The 21,920-nt window shown below is 42.7% G+C and overlaps 1 protein-coding gene across 2 annotated transcripts; it reads left to right on the forward strand.

Annotated features, from left to right (window-relative positions):
- Positions 1-404: 404 nt before the first annotated feature.
- sec24b (SEC24 homolog B, COPII coat complex component) lies at positions 405-20,367 on the forward strand. Of its 2 annotated transcripts, XM_058413922.1 has the most exons (24): positions 405-731; positions 3,444-4,055; positions 5,241-5,372; positions 8,593-8,712; positions 10,642-10,725; positions 10,824-10,999; positions 11,104-11,288; positions 11,618-11,720; positions 12,053-12,179; positions 12,391-12,500; positions 13,391-13,503; positions 13,666-13,784; positions 14,157-14,212; positions 14,437-14,643; positions 14,893-15,016; positions 15,125-15,283; positions 15,914-16,087; positions 16,237-16,347; positions 16,437-16,612; positions 16,871-17,008; positions 17,224-17,328; positions 17,681-17,773; positions 17,947-18,050; positions 18,562-20,367. In XM_058413922.1, the coding sequence occupies exons 1-24, from the start codon at positions 629-631 to the stop codon at positions 18,674-18,676; spliced, it is 3,546 nt and encodes a 1,181-aa protein (XP_058269905.1). In that variant the 5' UTR covers positions 405-628; the 3' UTR covers positions 18,677-20,367. The 2 variants fall into 2 exon arrangements, with proteins under 2 accessions (XP_058269905.1, XP_058269913.1); XM_058413930.1 differs by lacking the exon at positions 8,593-8,712 and having other exon boundaries at positions 406-731.
- Positions 20,368-21,920: the final 1,553 nt, after the last annotated feature.

The raw sequence follows: 21,920 nt of genomic DNA on the forward strand, positions 1-21,920 counted from the left end.
TCCGGGGGTGCTGTATCATGGCTGACCCTGCGCTCAACCCCTAAGGATGGGATATGCGAAGAAAGAATTTCATAGTGCAGTAACGTATATGAGACAAAGACAACTTAACGTGTCCATCATCTTCCAAGAACACATTTCTCATGAGTCTATCTAATAATTCCTCGCATTTGCATCAGAATTCAGGACAAAGCAATCTAAAAGTTGTATCTAAACCTTTTTTTCCCCCCACCAAGCTACGGTGTCATCCTCGTCTAATTACTTTGCAAATCCGCACGCATCATAAGACCCACACGTGCCTTATTTCCTCTTCTTTCTGACGCGCGCGCTGACGCAAAGCGCCTCTGACGGAAAGGGGCGTGAACGCGCGCGCACACCCGGAAACGCGCACGTCGCCGCTCTTCGACGTTCCATCGTAGCTTTTATTTTGAAATGGACACGTAGCACCGGACTCCGGTTTCCAGTGTTTGGTCCTACAGGCAGATCAGCTCTGATCAGTGACACATCCTCAGTTAAAGCCAGGTCGATGGCATCGCGAAACTGCTGACGTCGGAGTTTTGTTTGCTTGACACCTCACTGAACACGACATTCGGATCGTATAAAGGTTTTAATAAAGGAGTGGGAAGTTAAGATGTCGGCTCCGGGTTACACCAATCTGAACTCAAATGTTCCGAATTACAGCAGCGCAACGCAGAACGGCGCAGGTCCTGGCACTGCACCCGCTTATCAGAACGGTACGGGGATTAGCTGGCTAACACTGCTTATGCTAGGCTAGGTCATTTTTTTTCTGTTCAGGCGCTTTCCCGTTTGGATTCTAATCTATAATTGACTCATTTGAAAGCAGATATAATGCTAACGAGTAGCTAACGAAGACCAGGGCTTTCGTTTCTTGTTAGACGTTTTAGCACTGTGGCTAAGTTAATGACGCGTAGCTTTGGCTAACTCCGGTTAGCTAACTATTAGCTCATGTGTATTCCTGACAGTATTCAGTTCGTGTGTATATTTCCGAGTGTATATTGTATTGATTTCACGTAATAAACGTTCTAACGGATCTCTGAGAATGCTAGCCGTGTCAGTTTTCTTTTCTGAAGCACTAGCCTCCTAGCTAATCCCGAATTCGACCGAATTCACACGATTCACTGTTTATATCAAAGTAAAATTATTTGACTTGACCCGATTTTTTTTGGTTGGCCATGTTTCCAAACGTCAAATCTGTCACTTTCTAATGTGTAGGAAATGTTTGAAATTCCGTTCCACTGGATAGCTAGCTAGCTAGCTAGCTCATGTCTCGCGACATCTTTAGCTACGCTACAGTCTTTTCTGAGAGATTTGAGCTCACCTGGATTAGTTAGCGGTTAGCCGTGCTCTCGCTTTTCTCTTCTATTTGTTATTATTTACTTTTTAAAACTTTTTAAGCTTTCATTTTCCAACCTTACATATTCATTCTAATGCCAAAGAATGACCTTTGGACCGGTTTAATGTATTAAATGGCTCTGGAGGAACAGGTGTGTGTTATCAGGGCAGATTGACACTTGGAGTCCACGTTAAGAAAAGAGAACTTTTATTTATTTATTTATTTATTTATTTAGACGCCTAAAAAATAATATAAAGTATGCTTTATGGAAATTCTTTTCATTAATTTTTTGGTTTCAGTGCTGAAAATAATTTGGATGATTCATCCTGCACTCGTTCAGCTTTCGTCCAATCAGATTCGATTTAGAATACATTCGCTCCGCCCCTGCAAACAAACTTCTTGAACATCTGCACGAAAGCAGTAGTTTGCATTGCTTACGCATTACTCCTAGCCTCCTGCACTATACGTTTGTATGCTCCTGACCATCGCACCCTTGACCTTTGCAACAGTGTTTAAAGAAAACAATTGTCTTTGTATGCTGTAGCAACATAAAAGAAATCTCCTCTACTGGAAATACGAGGTTCGAACCTGCTACAGCATGACAGCAAGGTCCGTGAAGACATGGTTTTTGCGAAGGTTCTCCTGGAAAGACTTGAGTGTCCTACACGGAGCATTGACCTCAAATCTACTAAACACTTCTGGGATGAACTGGATTGTTGATTGCACTCAAAGGCCTTCTTGCTTGACATTCATTAATGCACCTGTGGTTGAACCACAAATCCCAAATCCTCACAGCCGTGCTCTGAAACTTAGTGGAAAGCCTTGCCAGAAGAGTGGCGCTTATTACAACAGCTAAAGTGGACAAAATCTGGAATGAGGTGGTCAACAAGCACATATGGGTGTGACTGGTCAGGTGTACACATACTTTTTTCCCATATATGTTTGAGTAGGATTGTTTGAAAGATCTGTGTGCCGGTGATCTGTGTGCCGTGAGGCAATGTTTAATATACTGCTACAGCGTACGTACGAAACGACAAGGGAGCGATCATTTGGTCATATCATATTTGGATGAGTGAGGAAGCAAGGGAATGTAACTAACTCTCCTCAAGCCCATCTTGCTCATTTCTGCTCATTTGTGTCCTGTGTTGATGATATTTATCATGTCAGGCAAAATGTCACAGCATGAAATTTTTTAAAAGGAAAACAACAAATTAGATTGAAACGGGTTGGAGAATCTGTTCCAATCTAATGCAGAGGTCTTGAAGCATCCAAGAACTTCAGAATAGTCAGTATTCCAGTTGTTTGAGTTACACCTTACCAAATACAAAACTGGAATGTTGACTATTGTGAGGTAAGTGTAAATTTGTCTCCTCAAAGTCTATGCTGTCGTAAGCATACTCACAAATTTTGAAAAATGGTTTCTGTTTTACTACAGCTTTTTCCCTTGGCTCAGTTTGGACCTTACTGCTAACAAGAATTTGATGGCAATTGAACGATGCTAAAGTAGATGTGGAAACAGAATGAGAAACGTTGCTTAGATGCTCTTGGGCAGGATGTTTTAGTCTGAATGGTGTGTTCTCACCTGCCAAAAGATCTGATCCAAGGAAGAAAATGCATCAGGATATTGACTAAATGTGGAATATTTGAAAGCATTGTTATTCTCTATTCGTTAAGTCTCCTTGTTTTCAGATCATATGTTGTGTCTAGAAAATCCTGGAAATGGTTCACCACCCAAATAATATCGGGCCAGTAGTTGCCCCATGGTGGTCCGATAATGAATTAGGTATTGCATTGCTAATAAGTTGAACACATCAGAAGATCAACAGTAATAAACTAGTAAAAAAAACATGACCTCAATGATTGGCTGTTAAACTGGCAACTCGGTTGGATTTGATTATGAAAATCATTGGTAGCTCAATCCTTCTGGTGCATCTGGTTACCTCGGTGTCACAGCACTCACACGGCTCTTTAATCTAAGCTGTTCAACAATGGCTGAATCTGCACTAGGGCTCCTTTAAAGTCATTTATCTGTTTGTTTGTAATGTTTCCTTTTTCACTTCCTGTTTGACTTTTATACTTTCTCATTCCACAGGACCAGGTCAGAGTCACCCAGCCATGTATCCTGCCTCAAATTACTATACTGGTGTTCCTCAGCATGGTTATCCCACTATGCCGCCTCAAAACGCCCCTTCTGGAAAAGTTCCACCAACAAGCACCAACTACAACACCAACTACTACCCCAACAGCCACCCTCAAGCTGGTCCGCCCCCAGGAACAGGCTCTGCCTATTACTCTGCTGCTCCAGCCCAGCTCCCTGTCAGTTCCAACCCCTCTGCCTCTGTAGCCCCCCAGTACCCGGCGCATTCCTACCAGCACCATTATGCCATGTCTGCAAATTACTACGGACAGAATTACACCACCACTGCTCAGGGGCAGCAGAATCCTCCGCCGGCATCAAGTGGAGCTAACCTTGGACCCCCACTTTACCCCATTGTGTCCTATCCATCAGCCCCTGGGAGCAGCCAGTACGGAACACTGCGGTCGACCCAGGCTGCGGTAGGACCGCCACCTACCCAGAGTGCTTTGCAACCTCAGCAGCAGTATTCTCAGGGCAACGGGGCCACGCCCACCCCACCAGCTCAACAGGGCTATGGCGCCCCGCCCCTTCAACAAACGGCTGCCGTTAATGGCCAATCAAATGCAGGTAGGTGAGATTCAAGACCAGAACACATCAAAAATTGTTTAATAAATAAGGAGATAACATTTGCATTGGTTATCACCATAGAATTGATTATTTTCCATGAACAGCGTGTTGTTACTTTTATACCACAGCAATTTATCAACTGTTTTTGTATTAAACCCCTAAAAGACATTCTGTTCACCTAGATTAGAACTGATTATCTTTATTCCTGCAAGTATTATTTATTGTAAAACAGTATACTCTTAAAATATTTCATAGTCAAAATGAATTTAATTAATAAAACCAAATAGTTATGCAACTCCTTCAGATTATTACTTGCTAGAAGCACCCTTTTTCTGCTATAACAGCTGTCTATTTTCACCCATTCTTCCTAAGTTCTTCAGGTTGTTGGATATTGTTAGCTGGCTGCAGTTTGTCTGAGCAACAGCACCACAGGTTCTCACTTTGGACTTTGACTTGGCCGTTGTAGAACATTCTCTTCCCTCCCCTAACAGACTGAAGCAGGTTAACTTGTAATATCCCCCTCTGTTATGCTCCCCCTTAAATTTGGACAAGAAGCCTAAGTACTGAGAGTGAAAAACATCCCCAGATCATGATTCTACCATCACCATGTTTCACTGTAGGGATGATGTTATTTAAGGTATTTCCCGTGTTGCGTTTGTGCCGCGCACATTGCCTCAAACAAATATCAAATATCATCTGGGTCACTCTTGGGCTTTTATATGGCTCTGCTTGAGCAAGGGTTGCTTTCTAACCATCCCCTTATACACTTCTCATTTGTGAGTTCTCAGAGTGACTGATGGCCTGACTGTTTGCACTGGGAGAGTGTTGTCTAGGTAGTGCTTAGGTACTGTAATGCAGCTTCCACTTCCTCACTATTGATCTAAGAGTGCATACAGGCTTGTCTAATATCTTAGATATAATTTTCTACCCTATACCTATGTTGCCAGATTTCCTTATCTCTTAACTTCCTTAGAACAGCTTAAGCTTTCATTTTCATTCCTTTCCTTCAGCCGAAACAGGTGAAAGGTAATTAGAAGTTAATTATGTCCTAGACGTATGTCTGGATGACATTGTTGTGGAACAGCTGCAAAACAAGTCTTGTTATAACTTGCATTATAAACATTTATTCTTTCCGTGCTGCTGATAATCAGAATCAAGTGCTTAACAGCACTTTGTCTGTCGCAGGCCAGCAGCACTACAATCAACCTGCTCCACCGCCTGTGGGCCCTCGTTACGGCACAGAGGGCACAGACGGACATCGTCTGCCAACGGGCACCCCATCCACATCCACCCCGTCTTCCCCAGGACGTCAGTCAGGTAAGGAAGACCTCCATCTCGTCGTCTTCTCTTCTGCCTCTTCGGCGTCATCAAGGGCTTCAGTGCTGCACGGTTCAGGCTACAACTAAATGATTTGAGGATATTCAGACTAATGGTATTGACTAATATTTTTAATGTATTGTCTTGGACCAAGTTGAGCAAACTACTACTGCATTTGGTAATAAAATAAATTGTTGGCTGAATGAAACTAACACCTTACACTAGCATTTAACACCTTCTTCACACTTGTGAGTGAGAGAAAATCTGTTTTTCAGTAAAAGCTCATCACACCTTAACTGTTCCAAAGAAGCACATTTTTTTCCTATTTCTAACATATTTGGAGGCCTAGTGTTTATACTAACACATTTATAATAATGATACATACCCGTTACTTTGAACGTAATCATAATTATGTTCTTATTTAATTAATAAATCCGGTGATCCTTAGTGAAAGTCATTGAGCTTAGACCACACAGTCATTGGTTCTTAATATGAATGTTTTTAACTCTACTACATAAATCTGTTTACTCACCTTTCCTGATCATCTAGTTATTACTCAAACGGTGCAGCTCTGAAGCTCACTCGTAGTTGCTTTCGTTTTGTCCTGTTTCTTATTTCCGTTTTGAAGTTCTCGCGTCCTGTGTGTGTGTTTACACTGTCGCTCAGCGCAGCCCGTCTGTGTGTGCTTGTCCCGAAGCCATCACTCATCATCTCTTTGTCAGTCACTGAGTCATAATTACTGAGACAAACCTGTGAGCGAAGGTCCCTCGGTGGTTCGGAGTCGCGCGCTCAGCTAGCTCCCTTCGCCTCAGGCCCGTTCTTCAGACACCCGCTTGAGACGCATCCTCATATCTCGCTTCTCGTCCCCGCCTCCCTCGTCCCTGCCTTCCTCATCCTCCTCTGGCTTAGACTGAGCATAGTTCTATTGTGGAGGATTCCATTTTGTTCTACTCTATTATTTTTATTTATTATGAGCAGTGGCTCTCAAGACCCACTCCTGGATTGACCTTAAATTTCGTTCCATCATACACTATACGGCCAAAAGTTTGTGGACACCTGACCATTGCACACATGTGGTTCTTCAGCAAACTGTTGCTATATGTACAGGATTTCTTTCTATGCTGTAGCATTACAATTTCCTTTTATTGGAACTAAGAGGCTAGAAACATGTTCCAGTGTCCGTGTACACAAAGTGAACGAGGGTTGGAAGAACTCTGCTTTGGGACGAACTGGAACATCAGTGCCTGATCTCATTACTGCCACTGTGGAAAGCCTACCTAGAAGAGTGGAGGTTATTGTAAGAGAGATTAAACCAACAAGCACGTTGATGTGATAGTCAGGGGTGCAAAAACTTTTGGCCATGTAGTGTATCTTGCTGAATTAAATCCGAAGAGCGAAAGTGTGTGCCAGTAGTCAGTTGCACAAACTGAAAGATTCAAGTAATATTTATTAAAACTCTCTTAGGCTGATGCACACACAGTCGATTACATATACAGTAATTTAGTACAATGTTCATAATGTACACACACACAAAGACCATCATTTGTCCAGTATTTTGTAAAGCGGTTAAATTTCCGAGCTAAATCTTTCTCCGCTTTCAGTATTTACTAGTTTTACTAAAAACACACCAATAGAGTATTAACATATGAATCTATAACGATTGACCCTTACATACACTATATTGCCAGACGTTTTGGGACACCCCTCCAAATCATTAAATTCAGGGGTTTGGCTCGGCCCCTTACTTCCAGTGAAAGAAACTCAGCATAGCAAGACATTTTGGACAATTTCATGCTCCCAACTTTGTGGGAACAGTTTGGGGATGACCCCTTCCTGTTCCAACATGACTGTACACCAGTAACCAAAGCAAGGTCCATAAAGACATGGATGAGTGAGTTTGGTGTGGAGGAACCTCGACTGGCCTGCACAGAGTCCTGACCTCAACCTGATAGAACACCTTTGGGATGAATTAGAGAGGAGACTGGGAGCCAGGTCGTCTTGTCCAGCATCAGTGCCTGACCTCACAAATGCGCTTCTAAAGGAATGGTCAGAAATTCCTATAAACACACTCCTAAACCTTGTCCCAGAAGAGTTGAAGCTGCAAAGGGTGGGCCAACTCCATATCACATTCATGTGCATGTAAAGGCAGGTATCCTAAAACCTTTGGCAATATAGTGTATGTGTATTGAAGTCTCTGATATTAACCGACACCATGAAAGTTTCTACAAGGATTTACAGAAACCACTAGAACTTTTTCCCCCCAAGAACAGGAATACTTATAAAGTGGAAAAAATGGTGCGCTATTTATTACTGTGATGTAGAAATTTAATATTGGTGCACAACTATCACAGGAAACAACATAAAAATACTTCCAGGAGTGGGATTGAGAACCACTAGGGGTGTGTGTGTGTGTGTGTGTGTGTGTGTGTGTGTGTGTGTGCGTGTGCGTGTGTGCACGCACGCACATGTTGACATCGCATCTCAATCTTCTATCAATCAGATCTATCAATCAGTGTTCCATCCCCATCTCAATTCTCTCTTATTCTTCCTGTCTTTCTTCCTCTTTGTCTTGCACTCTCGCTCTTTTTTTTTGTTCTACTTAGGTTGTCACGCACTTATAGTCTTATACTCTGGACTCTCTCTCTCTCTCTCTCTCTCTCTCTCTCTCTCACCCTTTGTCTCTATTGTCTTTTTTTCTTGTTCTGTTTGTTTCCCTCTGTCTCGTTCTGTTTCTGATCATGTTTCTTATTCTGCTTTTCGTCATGTTTCGCGAGCTTTTTTCTTACCTCCGTCCCATGTGCATCTTTGACCTCTGTTGGTCTCTCTGTTTTTTTGTCTTTGACTTTTTTTCTTTTTTCTCACATTCTTCCTCTGTGCATCCTTTCACTCTGTCTATCTTTCGCACTCCCCCTTTTCATGTGTCATGTGAGACATGTGTGTGTCTCTCTCTCTCTCTCTCTTTCTGTTCATGCCTTACTCTGTTTTTTTTTTTTTTTTGTCTGCACATCCTTTACTTTACCTCTCTTCCTCCTGTATCACCTTCTGTCTCTCTTTTCTTTCTTGGGTTCTCCTGCAAATCCTTCTCGCTCTCTTCCCCTTACATTCTCTCTCTCCCTCCTCTTCTTCACTTACTCGTCTTTCTCTTTCATCCCCCCGACTCTATCTCTCTCCTCTCGTCTTTCTCCCTATCTCTCTGATGATTGGCTGTGCTGTATTTCAGGGCTGCTGATTGGTGGATATGGGGGCAATAGAGCTGCTAGTTCCTCCACAGGGTTGCCAGGTGACCACTCCTCATCCAGTTCGGACCACGAGGACGAGGATGAGGAGGATGAGGAAGCAGGTCGGCTTTCGCTTTTCTTCCTCCTCCCGCCCATGTCATCCCTCCGTCTCTCCGTTTAGTTCCCTCAAAATCACCCCACCCCCGATCCCTCCGTCCGATCCGGAGCCCCAACCGGGAGCACACTCATCACACACTCCTCGCTTTGACTGAACACACAAACATATAACTACACTCTACTGAACAGTGCGTTTACACGACTGCTAACACACACACTCAGAATAAAAAGAGAAACTCTAGTCTGAATCGAGACTTGATAGCTCACATTTTAAGCTCAACACACACACGGTTCAAGTCCTTGAGGACTGTATGTTTAGAGATACATTAATTGTAATCATAGGCTTAGGATTATCAGGAACTGTGTGTATATGTGTTTAGACCTTGTGAGGGCTACAGTGTCCTCACAACGGTAGGATAGTGTCAATACTGTGTTTTTACAGCTTTTATTTGAAAATGTAAAAGCCAAAACATTTCCTGGTTAGAGTTACATGCAAGTTATAGCAGAAGTTAGTGCTGTGGTCCTCACAATGTAAGAAAAAAACGTGTGTGTGTTCGTCGCTGAGTAAGTTTTGAAAATGTTTGCATCATGACATGAAAATATGTCCTCATTCCTGGAGGCATTTTGTCCCAGTTGTTCTTTTACTTTTAGACACACACACACACACACACACACACCACTTAATTAAAAATAGGCTTCACTGTGTGATTATGACATTTGGCTATGCGTGTATGTGTCTTTTGGGTACTGTGTGTGTGTGTGAGAGTAAATAAGACAATGTCAAGAGGTTAGCTCTTGTTAATGAGCATCCCTGCATGGTGTGTGTGTTGCTCTTGGGAGGTGAGAGGACGCGTGTGCAAACCTGTGTCTCATTGTCACTCTGCTTGGTTACGTATTGTGTGTGTGAGAGAGAGAAAGCAGACACGTGTTGACTCGTTGCTGGGTTTTGGTGGGTGTGTTGTGAATAATGATAACTCTACTACAAAGTTGACTGGCTTGTGAGTTTAGGTTTGTTAAGTATGCAGTGTAGCTCAGTTCTGAAGGACATTTTGAATGATTTCATTTTTTAAAAAATTGTAAATTGCCCTCATGAGGATTTAACAGCGTGTCTAATCTAAATCAGAATTAGGCTCTGATTTAGACCTGACATCATGGCGGTCTTCAGTTTCATATTAATGAGAAATTCAACGCCATGTATTCAGTTGTAGAGTCTCGGAGCAGGTGTAACTATTATTGTGTGTGTGCTTTTTTATTTCCCCCACCTGCTCACTCTCTAATCTTTAAGTAAAGCCATTAATCCATAGAGTACAGAGTTTCAACCTGAGTGAACTGCAGTTTAGCCCTCAAATCCTCTACTCCCACTCTCTCATTAACCTCACACACTAATCCAATAAAGCTTTAGAAACTCATGAATATTGATCCTGAATTTAATAGAACGCTGGTCCATTAGCTGTGTCTTAGCAAGAATAAGGTTTTGTGATTGATCGAGTGTATTACGGGCTGGAATTTGCTTTCTAGTGGTGTTTGTCTGCAACAAGATCCTCATAGAAATACCCTGAAACTAGCATACAATACCATGTGATCTAAGCTTAGAATGACGGGACAATTAATGATAATGTCAATCAAAGAAAGAAGTAATCTCGGAAAATCTCAAGAGAAATTACTACAATAAATCTGGGCTCACTGAGACCTTCAACCAAAACGCCAGAAAAGAAATGAGTGTGTGTCTTCAAAGCCAAGTTTGAGCTTGGGAAATAGGTATATTGGATCTTTGCAGAGAAGCAATAGGAAGTGTGGTATGGTGTGAGCATTCGCAAAGAAAAGCTTTTATCTAGTGTCACAGCTTAGATTCCTGAGGATGTATGAAAAATGGTTAGGGCCGGGTATTTCAACGTAGTCTCTCACTTTACCCACTTTTGTGTATTCTCCCATAGGTGCAGACAGCTCTTCCACCACCACAGGGAGTGCATCTCCTGTCCCTAACTGCTATGAATCCCTGGAAGGAGGAAATTTCCCAGGTACACCTTGTCCCTTGGAAGACGGCGGAAGTTCAAATGGTGGTCCAGGAATTGTCTTATTGCTGTTTTATTAATTTCGTTCAACCCGTTTTTCCTAGGCTCGCCTACTGTTCCTCCTCCTGCCCCTCCTAGTGAACCCGCCAAACAAGCCCCGCCCTTTGGTTACAACTATCCAACCTTGCAGCCTGGTTACCAACAAAGCCCTGCCCCTCGACCGGAGCCCGTCCCTGCGCAGGGAGCATATAATCAACCTGGATATCAGCCATATTCACAGGTAAGTGCAGGCAATCGTAGTGTTGCCAAGTTGGGCATGAAGTTGCTACATTCACATGTCTGTAAAATGTGAGCATAACTGTGTGTGTGTGTGTGTATGTGCAGCCCTTCCCAAGTCTGAATCAGCTCTCTACAGCATTGGGTGGTCTGAGTGGAGTTCCCGAGCTGGAGGTGGAGGCCTTGCGCCCTGTTAACCTGCTGCAGGAGAGAAACATGCTCCCTCCAACACCCCTCGTCCCACCTGAACCCAAACTAAGCAGCGACCTGCGCAAGGTCAACTGCAGTCCAGAGTAAGCCCACAAACACACACACTTTTTGGTGCTTCCAAAATGAAACCTGCAGACCTTCATATTGGAAATACTTACAGACAGTGTTAATATAGTATGGCGTGTATCAATAAGAAAAAGGTAAATATTCCAGCGTGAATGGACTAGGAATTGGCATTTAGAGCATAATGATCAGAAATAATCCAAATCCTGCATATTTTAGCGTGAACTTTGCTTTGCCTCTTTCAGATAAGCCTCACATTATTTACTGTAACTCTGCCAGATAACAAAAAAAAAACCTTCCTGACCACATCGTTAAACTCATGCGGACATTTCTCTCTATCCCCCCCCAGTACATTTCGCTGCACTCTGACCAGCATTCCACAGACTCAAGCCATGCTGAATAAAGCTCGTCTGCCACTTGGACTCCTGCTCCACCCTTTCAGAGATCTGACGGTACGTTAAAAACGTTTTCTTAAGAGAACACGTGATAGTTTTCACTAGTTTCTGGACTGTTTAACACATGAATGGGATAGCCAGGTGTAATTGGAGTGGGGCATGTGGGCATGGCTTTGAGTGGGACAGTTGGTTGTTTAGATTTGAGTGGGAAAGCGAGGCATGGGTTTGGGTGGGGCATGTGGGCAGGGACATCTGGGAGTGAGGCAGCTCTTTTCCACCTCTTTATCTTTCTATTATTTTACTCTTTTAATAATATGGTATAAATGAGAAATGTACAACTCATCTCTTTTTTTCCCTCAACTCTCCTCCCTCTTTTGTCCTCACTGTAGCAGTTACCAGTCATCACCTCTAACACTATCGTCCGCTGTCGTTCGTGTCGGACGTATATAAACCCGTTTGTGTCGTTTCTGGACCAGCGTCGGTGGAAGTGCAACCTCTGCTACCGTGTGAACGATGGTAAGAACAGGCGTAGTGAGGTAGAATGCAAGAATGAGTGTCCTTTGTTCCTATACACCCTTTATCAGCTTAATTAAAATTTGTTGTATTAAGTCTTGAAGGTTTTAGATATTACTATAGGCATCAGGAGCATAACTGGCAGTGAGTTTATGCATGTAGATGATAATGAATTGTTTTGTTTTTTGTTTGTTTTTCTCTCTCTGTCTCTCAGTTCCTGATGAGTTCATGTATAACCCAGTCACACGTTCCTACGGCGAACCACACAAGAGGCCAGAAGTGCAGAACGCCACAGTCGAGTTCATTGCCTCTTCAGATTACATGGTGTGTGTGTGTTGTATGCTTTCTGGTTCAGAGATGCAGGATGTACATTTGCATCTGGCTCTGTATGAGGTTACAGCGATTGATGCATACTACAGGATTTAACACAAAGCCACTCTCTGCATCTGTTTATTGTCTGTATTCACATATAAATATAAAGTGGCTTTTCCCTGAACTATTCTGTTCCCTCTCAAAAAAATTCTACCCCAAACATAGAAATGGCAGCAGAGTAAGCATGGTGTGTAAATTCTTCCTCTTACAAATCCTCAACCTCAGCTACAAATTATTCATTACTCTCAAATAGAAATACACTATATTGCCAAATGTTTTGGGACACCCCTCCAAATCATTGAATACAGGGGTTGGGCTCGCTCATCCATGTCTTTATGGACCTTGCTTTGTGCACAGTCATGTTGGAACAGGAAGGGGTCATCCCCAAACTGTTCCCACAAATTTGGGAGCTTGAAATTGTCCGAAATGTCTTGGTATACTGAAGCATTAAGAGTTCCTGTCACTGGAACTAAGCAGCACCTGAATCCAATGATTTGGAGGGGTGTCCCAAAACTTTTGGCAATATAGTGTATGTGTGGGACTATTTTTTTATTTTATTTTTTGTTCTGTTTTAATTTAACCCTCCCATAACCCCGACCCAGCACCCTGTCCCACATGAACGTAAGTTGTTGTCTTTCAAGCAGTTGCCCCATAAAACAACTTAAATAAAACAGTGAGCTTCATATTTGCATGTTTATACATTACATTTGCCTAACTGCACTCTCTCTCTCCCTCCCTCTCCCTCTCTCTCTCTCTCTCTCTCTCTCTCCCCCTCTTTCTCTCTCTCTCTCTCTCTCTCTCCCCCTCTTTCTCTCTCTCTCTCTCTCTCTCTCTCTCTCCAGCTGCGACCTCCTCAACCCGCCGTGTATCTGTTTGTATTGGACGTGTCCCATAACGCCGTGGAGACAGGCTACCTGAGCGTGCTGTGTCAGTCGCTACTGGACAATCTGGAGAAGTGAGCCACTTGATTCTGCATAGAAATTATGAAAAATACTTCCAACAGACCTGAAAGTTTTTCATGCTTCTCTGAACTCTCTGAATGTTGCCGGGCGGACGACAAATAGATGCTATATTTGATTGTGAAAGTGTGTTCTGTTTCTCTCTCTCCCTCTCTCAGGCTGCCTGGTGATTCCCGTACACGCATTGGATTCTTGACGTTTGACAGCACTATTCACTTTTACAACCTGCAGGAGGGGCTCTCGCAGCCACAGATGCTGGTCGTGTCCGATATCGATGGTGCGTTTATTTTTATTCCCAGATCTAAGTGATGACACGTCCTTACCGTAGATAAAGAGGCTAAAATGTTTTATAAGCACTATTAGGGTTGAACAGTTTTATCATATCATGATGTCTCATCGATAATCGAATAAGAATAATGAACTGATGGGTTTTGATAATTACGCAGTAGCACACGTACGCTTTTTAACCCATGTACCGTGTTTCATTATTTATCATAAATGTTACATGGCAATGGTTTGTAATTTGGTATAAAAGTATTCTGTGATTTGAGCAATTTTTATGTTACACTTGGCCTAAAAAAAACGAATAAATGTATGTGTATATATATTTTATAATTCTTTTTTTTTTTTTTTTTTATAATTTCTGTAGATGTCTTCACTCCAACTCCTGACAATCTGCTGGTGAATCTGAAAGAGAGCCAGGAGGTACAAGTTTTGTGTGTGTTTGTGTGTGTGTGTGTGTGTGTGTGTGTGTGAGAGAGAACGAGTGAGTGAGTGACATTCACCTGTTTGTTTCATGTGGCTTGTAACGGTTTCTCTCTAACTATTACTGTGTATGTTCTTGATCTATTTATGACTTTTAGATTGTTTGTTATGCATCACTCTCTCTCTCTCTCTCTCTCTCTCTCTCTCTGTCTCTCTGTGTATAGCTGGTGAAGGACTTGTTGAACGCTCTGCCCAAGATGTTCACACACACCCGCGAGACCCACAGTGCCCTGGGGCCGGCCCTGCAAGCGGCGTATAAACTGATGACACCCACGGGTGGGCGTGTGTCTGTGTTCCAGACGCAGTTACCCACCATTGGAGCGGGGCTGCTCCAGTCACGAGAGGACCCTAACCAGAGGTCCAGCACCAAGGTACATACACAAAAAAACTGTCAGCTGGTGCCACTTTTGCGTTTATAATTATTTCCTCAAAAGTTCTAAAAGTTGTTTCAATTGCAAGAGTTAGAGCTTGATTTTTAAATACCTTTGACTGAAAAATTCATGAAAGCCCTCTATATAATAATGATGATAAAGCTAGAGTTTCCATTAAACATACAGTTGTTTTTGCATGATGTGTGTTTGTGTAATAATATTGACCTGGATGTTATCTGATGTGTATAGGGAGTGCAGCACTTGGGTCCTGCTACAGATTTCTACAAGAAGCTGGCTCTGGACTGTTCGGGTCAGCAGATTGGGGTCGACCTGTTCCTTTTGAGCTCTCAGTATGCAGATCTGGCTTCATTAGGTATGCGAATATAGTGATCGGAAACTGCTACTGCATAAAGCAAATCAACTAGATAAATAAAACATCTCTGAATTAATACTGTTGTCTGCTTTTGTTTTTTTTTTTTAGCCTGCATGTCAAAGTTTTCAGCCGGCAGCGTTTTCTACTACCCGGCGTTCCACCACGTCCACACCCCGGCTCTGAGGACGAAGCTGCAGAAGGACCTGCAGCGCTACCTGACCAGGAAGATTGGCTTCGAGGCTGTGATGAGGATCAGGTGCACCAAAGGTACAGGAGTTTTCACCACAGCTCTGTCATTCACTTTACATCACACATGGAGGAGAGCAGGTCTGACTGGTCACATCCAACCAAAGCAGTTTGACCTGTTGGGTTTGCCTCACTAAAACAGAATGACTGCCGTTATGTGAAACTCCTTCACCCATCCCAGGATATGTGGGGAATTACTTCATCATCCAAAACTTCCATATATACAAAAAAAAATCAATAGGACATTTCTATACTTCACTCTAATCAAGAAATCCAGACCCAGTTCTCCATATCCTGTTCCCTGTCCTGCTAATCCAGTGTTGCATGCCCCACAATTTTGTATTAAATTTAATAGTGTGGAATGTTCACAGGACAAATTAGTTCCTGTTACTCAAGTTATTGCAACTGCAATAGACGTTCCTTCAAAACCATTTTTTCTGTCTTGATGTTTAAGACCAAAAACACTCCTGATACTGTCAGAAAACATATCTACAGCTTTGCCCCTCACTATTGACTGACAATTCCACTATAGAGAGCTGTTAGAAGAGATGTGCTGTTCTGACCAATCAGAATCGAGAATTCCGTAGTCTCACATGAGATTATATGCTTTTGTCTTGTAACGTTTCTCTCACTTCTCTGATTGGCCGACAGGAATGTCCATCCACACGTTCCATGGAAACTTCTTTGTGCGCTCCACCGACCTGCTGTCTCTGGCTAACGTGAACCCGGACTCAGGCTTCGCCGTCCAAGTGTCTATAGATGAGAGCTTAGCCGATACCTCACTAGCGTGCTTCCAGGCTGCTCTTCTTTACACGTCCAGTAAAGGTATAGTGTGTGTGTGTGTGTGTGTGCATGTGTGTTTGAGCTAGTAAGAGAGACAAAATGAGACAAAAACCTGAATGAATTCACTGTAATATATCTGCTTCATTTTTCCACATCATGTCCTGATTGGTCAGTGTGTGTGTGATTGACAGGCAAACGGCGAATCAGAGTTCATACCCTGTGTCTGCCCGTGGTGAACCAGCTCAGCGATGTGTTTGCAGGAGCCGATGTTCAAGCCATCAGCTGCCTGCTCGCCAACATGGGTACACACACCCGCACACCATGTTTTCTTTGATAACTTCATGAGGAAAAAAGTCAGAGATTTCTCACCAATACCCTGTCTGTCTTGCAGCCATAGACCGCTCGCTCTCCTGCAGCATTTCAGATGCCCGGGACGCCTTGGTGAACGCGGTTGTGGACTCTTTAGAGTCTTATCGCACCAATATCTCCAACGTGCAGCAAACTGGTGTCATTGCCCCCTCCTGCCTGCGCCTCTTCCCTCTGTACACACTCGCTCTTCTCAAACAGGTACAGCTCTCTGAGAGAGACACACACACACATACACTCTCACTACACAATACAATTTCAATATCAAACGTTGTATTTAACCTTGGCATATTCCAGGAAATTTTTATGTGTATGTCGCTAGACATGTCGTGATACTGATTCCTCGAATACGTTTAGTTTAATTTTCTGTAACAGCATCTCTGAAAGTAATTCTAGTTTCAAGGCAAATCGAACCCTTACTATCGCTTATACCACGTGATACAACGTGTTCATGTACAGAAAGCGCTGCGGACGGGGACAAGCACACGGCTGGACGAGCGGGTGTTTGCGATGTGCGAGTTCAAGAGTCAGCCAATAAAGCAGATCATGCACATGATCCACCCTGACCTGTACCGCATCGATAACCTCTCCGATCAGGTAATACACCATGGAGGCACAAGCTTGTGACACATTTCTTTGTCAACACTAGAGGATCATCACCACAATAATTCAGCCAGCATTAGCTGTCTTCACATGATATGTTCGAGGTGTAAAAATGTATAGAACTTCAGTAGTCAAGTATCAAGGTTCTTCTCTAAAGGTTGTGTACCTGATGGTGTGTGTGTGTGTGTGTGTGTACGCATGACCTGTAGGGGGCGCTGCAACTGAACGAGCAGGTGATTCCTCAGCCTCCACTGCTGCAGCTGTCAGCTGAGAAGCTCACCAGAGAGGGAGCCTTCCTCCTGGATTGTGGCAGCGTTAGTGCAACTCTACTTAATTCTACACTGCCATACACCTCTACACTATTTTATTCATCTCTACATTATACTACACACACAACCAGAACTCAACACTATTCTAAATACCTACACAACTCTCTACTCCACCACTCTATTATGTCTGACTTTACACTAAATTTTATACTTCTACTACACAACTGTATAACCCTCAACACTGTTCCGTACACCTCCATGACATACAAGTTATTTTTTTAAATATATTCTTGATCGTACACACTTTGTGTTCACTGTATGATGAAACATTAAGAAGTATGTGGAACATTTTACTGTTTATTGCCCTGATGCTGACTCTGACCTTTTTGTCCTGTAGGTGATGTACCTGTGGTTGGGAAGGAGCTGTAACGAGGTGTTCATACAAGATGTCCTGGGCTGTCCTGACTACACATCCATACCGGTCAGCATGGTGAGTGTACATGTGTGAGATTATTTATAGAGAATGATGTTGTATGTCTGTGTCTGTATGACCACATGTTATAGGGAATGTTACCTTTTCCATTAGATAGACACTATTATATATTGGTCTAATAAATAACCTAAGGACTGACAGGCGTGTACACGTGTATTGTTTGGGAACAGAACGATCTCCCCGAGTTGGAGACGGCGGCCTCTAAGAGAACCCGAACCTTTGTGTCCTGGCTTCAGGAGTCCAGAGGATTTAGCGCCGCCTTCTACGTGCTCAAGTAAGAACCCTGTTCATTTTTATCCTTCTGTTTCTTTTCTATCAATATATACATCGCTTCATGTTTTATATGACCGATTCGGAGAACACACTTTCAAACCTCTTTATATAAGAACCCACAAATGATTAAATAGCATCATAAATCCATCCTACAGTCTTGTGAAGTCCAGGCCAGAGATGGTTGTGCGTTGTTTGGAGTCAAAATCTCTAGAAAGTAGGTGGGGAAAAAATCTTTTCTGTTGCACAAGTCAGGAATCCTCAATTGGCGCTTTACATCTGTGGTCACTGCAGTTTTTTTTTTTTAAATGGACTGGGTGCTCTGAAAAACCACACTGCCCTCTACTGACTCCACCCCTTATATTATAAAAAAATCAAGCTTCAACCACTGAAAATGAAACCACAAATGAAAATGTGGTCAATCACAGTTTTTTTTTTTTTTTTCTCCCCTTCTTTGAACACACTACTAGTGAAGAAGTATCTTACCTCCTTGTTTTGTTTTTCTCTCTGTACAGAGACGACCCTTCGGCAAAGAACAGTTTCTTCCAGCACCTGGTCGAGGATCGTTCTGAATCGGCGTTCTCCTACTACGAGTTCCTTCTCCATGTCCAGCAGCAGCTGTCCAAATAGAACCGAGCCCGGTCTTGACAACACCGTGGATCCAGTCCGGCGGGATGCCGCCCCTCCGTCCCGCCATGACACAACCCCCTTCCACCTCCCACTGGCCAGTCACAGCCTGTGGTGCCTGAAAAGGGGGCGGGGCTAAAGACCATTGCGGGGAAAACAAACAAAGCAGCAAAACGAACACGTGACCTAGCGCGTACTGAGTTAATGAGAAAAAGACGCTCTACCCTTTACACACACTCTCTGAACTGAGTCTTCTTTCCTCCCTCGAAATGTTTAGCTGCCCTTATATCACATGCGCTGAGTCTATATCTGTCTTTTTTTGTTTTTTCTTTTTTTTTTCCCCCCCTCATCCTTTCGTGTGCACTCAGACCACCCTGTGATTTTTAAGTTCTGTAGCTGTTAATAACACCGCCGTTTTTCCTTCTCATCGCTTAACACTGCCTTTCCTTACAACCTAACACACTCACTGATTTATATATAGTTTCTCTCACTCTATTCTTCCTGTCATTCATTTCCCAATTAATTTTTTTTTTTTAAATCACGAGTGTGGGTGTAGTTTTTAAAGCCGAGCACTAGTCCGATCTTTATCCCATCTCTAGCAGCAAGAGTTGGAGCGATGGCATAGCCCACACACACACACACACACACACACACCCAGAGTAAGACACACCTCTGAGATGCCTGGATCTGTGCTGTTTCTGAAGCTGAGATCATCCTTCTCTGTTTTCTTGGGGAATCATGCGGTTAAGCCTCGCTCTCCACTTTATAACTCTGGAGAAAAAGAATATTTTATGTGCGATAATTTATGATGAGCTTATTGAATAAAATGAAAGCCTATTCCTCCTCGTGTGTCGTGTCTCGACTTTATGTATGAAGAGAAGTGAGGTGTGTGCCTTTCTTTAAAATTTTGTCGCCTTCAGCAAAATGGCGTCAAATTCAGCCTAAGATCGGCCATTTTTACAGCTTTTTTTCAAATTAGACAGTCTTTACCTTTTACTTTAACGAGTACTGACTGGCTACCTGCAGGAAAAGAACATTTTTCAAGCCTTCAAGAAAGTACAGAAAGAAATTTAATTTATGAATTTTATCACAAAAACCTAATGTTATGTCGGTGAATTAGCTCCATGCTAGAAGTGAGACTGAAACCCCGCCCTCTCACATTCCCGCGTCCTTTCCCTTTCAGTGCACATTGTATTTATGTATGATACAAACACAGCTTTGATAGAAAAAATCTGAAAAGTATATAAATAAATTTTTTTTAACATGTCTCCCTGTATCCTCGTAGGAAAGTTGCCCGGAAATCTTAAGCTATATTTAAACTTTAAACGAAACGATCGATTCAGTTGATTCACAAACGAGTCACTTAAGGTGAACCCTTCAGTATGAATCCCTGTCGTTCAGTTTTGATACTGAAATCTGTGGAAAGCTTATTTGCCTGTGTTAACATCATTCCTAGGTGTGTAAGCCACCTTAACCTACTTACACTCTTCTTCTCCCTTTTATTCATGAATTTCCTACCTCTTGCATTCAGTGAATTGATTTGTTCAACAGAAAAAGATTCAGTGAGTCACGTATGGGCTCAGAACTTGTGTAATGATGTACTTATACTTTTTTTTTTTTTAATGTAGTATATCTAAACAACATAAGAGTGCTGCCTATAATCAAAATAAAATCCAAAGTGAATATATCTGGTACTACCTATTGTGTTCAAAGTCATTATTCTTCTAAAAACACACACATAATCCAAATCTGAGTCTAATGAATAGTGTGTTTATCATTTTTTTTACACCATGAACACATCAAAATGTATCTTTTAGCTAGATTCAGTTGTCTTACATTAAAAGTGGATTATTTTTGTACACTGTAATGAAGCTGAAGCAGAATGAGAGTACGTGTCCTTTTAGGCTACAGCTGATGTGCTGCCACCTAGTGGTGAAACCTTGTTATGACTTCTTTCAGAGATGAGGTCTCATTCCTGATGTCACATCTGTTACATTATATTGCCAAAAGTTTTGGGACACCCCTTCAAATCATTGAATTCAGGGGTTGGGTTTGGCCCCTTAGTTCCAGTAAAAGGAACTCTTAATGCTTCAGTATACCAAGACATTTTGGACAATTTCATGCTCCCAGCATTGTGGGAACAGTTTGGGGATGACCCCTTCCTGTTCCAACATGACTGCACACCAGTGCACAAAGCAAGGTCCATAAAAACATGGATGAGTGAGTTTGGTGTGGAGGAACTTGACTGACCTGCACAGAGTTCTGACCTCAACCTGATAGAACACCTTTGGGATGAATTAGAGCGGAGACTGTGAGCCAGGCCAAAACCAGGACGTCTGTCTTTACATGCACATGAATGTAATATGGAGTTGCCCCGCCCTTTGCAGCTATAACAGCTTTAACTCTTCTGGGAAGGCTTTCCACAAGGTTTAGGAGTGTGTTTATGGGAATTTTTGACCATTCCTCTAGAAGCGCATTTGTGAGGTCAGGCACTGATGTTGGACGAGAAGACCTGGTTCGCAGTCTCCTCTCTAATTCATCCCAAAGGTGTTCTATCAGGTTGAGGTCAGGACTCTGTGCAGGCCAGTCAAGTTCCTCCACACCAAACTCCCTCATCCATGTCTTTATGGACCTTGCTTTGTGCACTGGTGTACAGTCATGTTGGAACAGGAAGGGGTCATCCCCAAACTGTTCCCACAAAGTTGGGAGCATGAAATTGTCCAAAATGTCTTGGTATGAAGCTGAAGCATTAAGAGTTCCTTTCACTGGAACTAAGGGGCTGAGCCCAAACCCCTGAAAAACAACACCTGAATTCAATGATTTGGAGGGGTGTCCCAAAACCTTTGGCAATATAGTGTATATTCAAGATTTGTCAGAAATTTGGATAAATTCCTTGAAGCTGTCACCTACATTCATCGAGTTTCACTTTAATTAAAGAATTGAATGAAATATCTCATGTTTCATTTTAAAGTCTGTATTTTTCAGAAGGGCTGTGTTGCTGACGCTGTGAGCCCAACACTAAAGAATGCTGGTTTAGAGATTCCTGTTCCTTCTTCACTCGGACATCTGCAAATGAAATCTGGACCAAAAGGGGGGAAAAACACACACACACAATCAGACGCTGTGTAAGAGGCTCCTACGTATAGAGAAAGCATGGCTACAGGAAACTCTGCAGGCTTTCTGCTGTTTAGAGAAGAGGAAGCTGACTAGATGGTCATTAGTCTCTCAGTGCTGTTCGTCTCAGTAC

Source organism: Hemibagrus wyckioides, linkage group LG02 (genome assembly GCF_019097595.1).
Source record: "Hemibagrus wyckioides isolate EC202008001 linkage group LG02, SWU_Hwy_1.0, whole genome shotgun sequence".
Lineage (NCBI taxonomy): Eukaryota > Metazoa > Chordata > Actinopteri > Siluriformes > Bagridae > Hemibagrus > Hemibagrus wyckioides.

Coding starts and splice junctions, on each gene's coding strand:
- sec24b (XM_058413922.1), top strand. CDS start 629: ATGTCGGCTCCGGGTTACACCAATCTGAACTCAAATGTTCCGAATTAC. Junction 12,180..12,390: donor CTGCTACCGTGTGAACGATG/GTAAGAACAGGC, acceptor TCTGTCTCTCAG/TTCCTGATGAGTTCATGTAT. Junction 17,009..17,223: donor TCGATAACCTCTCCGATCAG/GTAATACACCAT, acceptor CATGACCTGTAG/GGGGCGCTGCAACTGAACGA.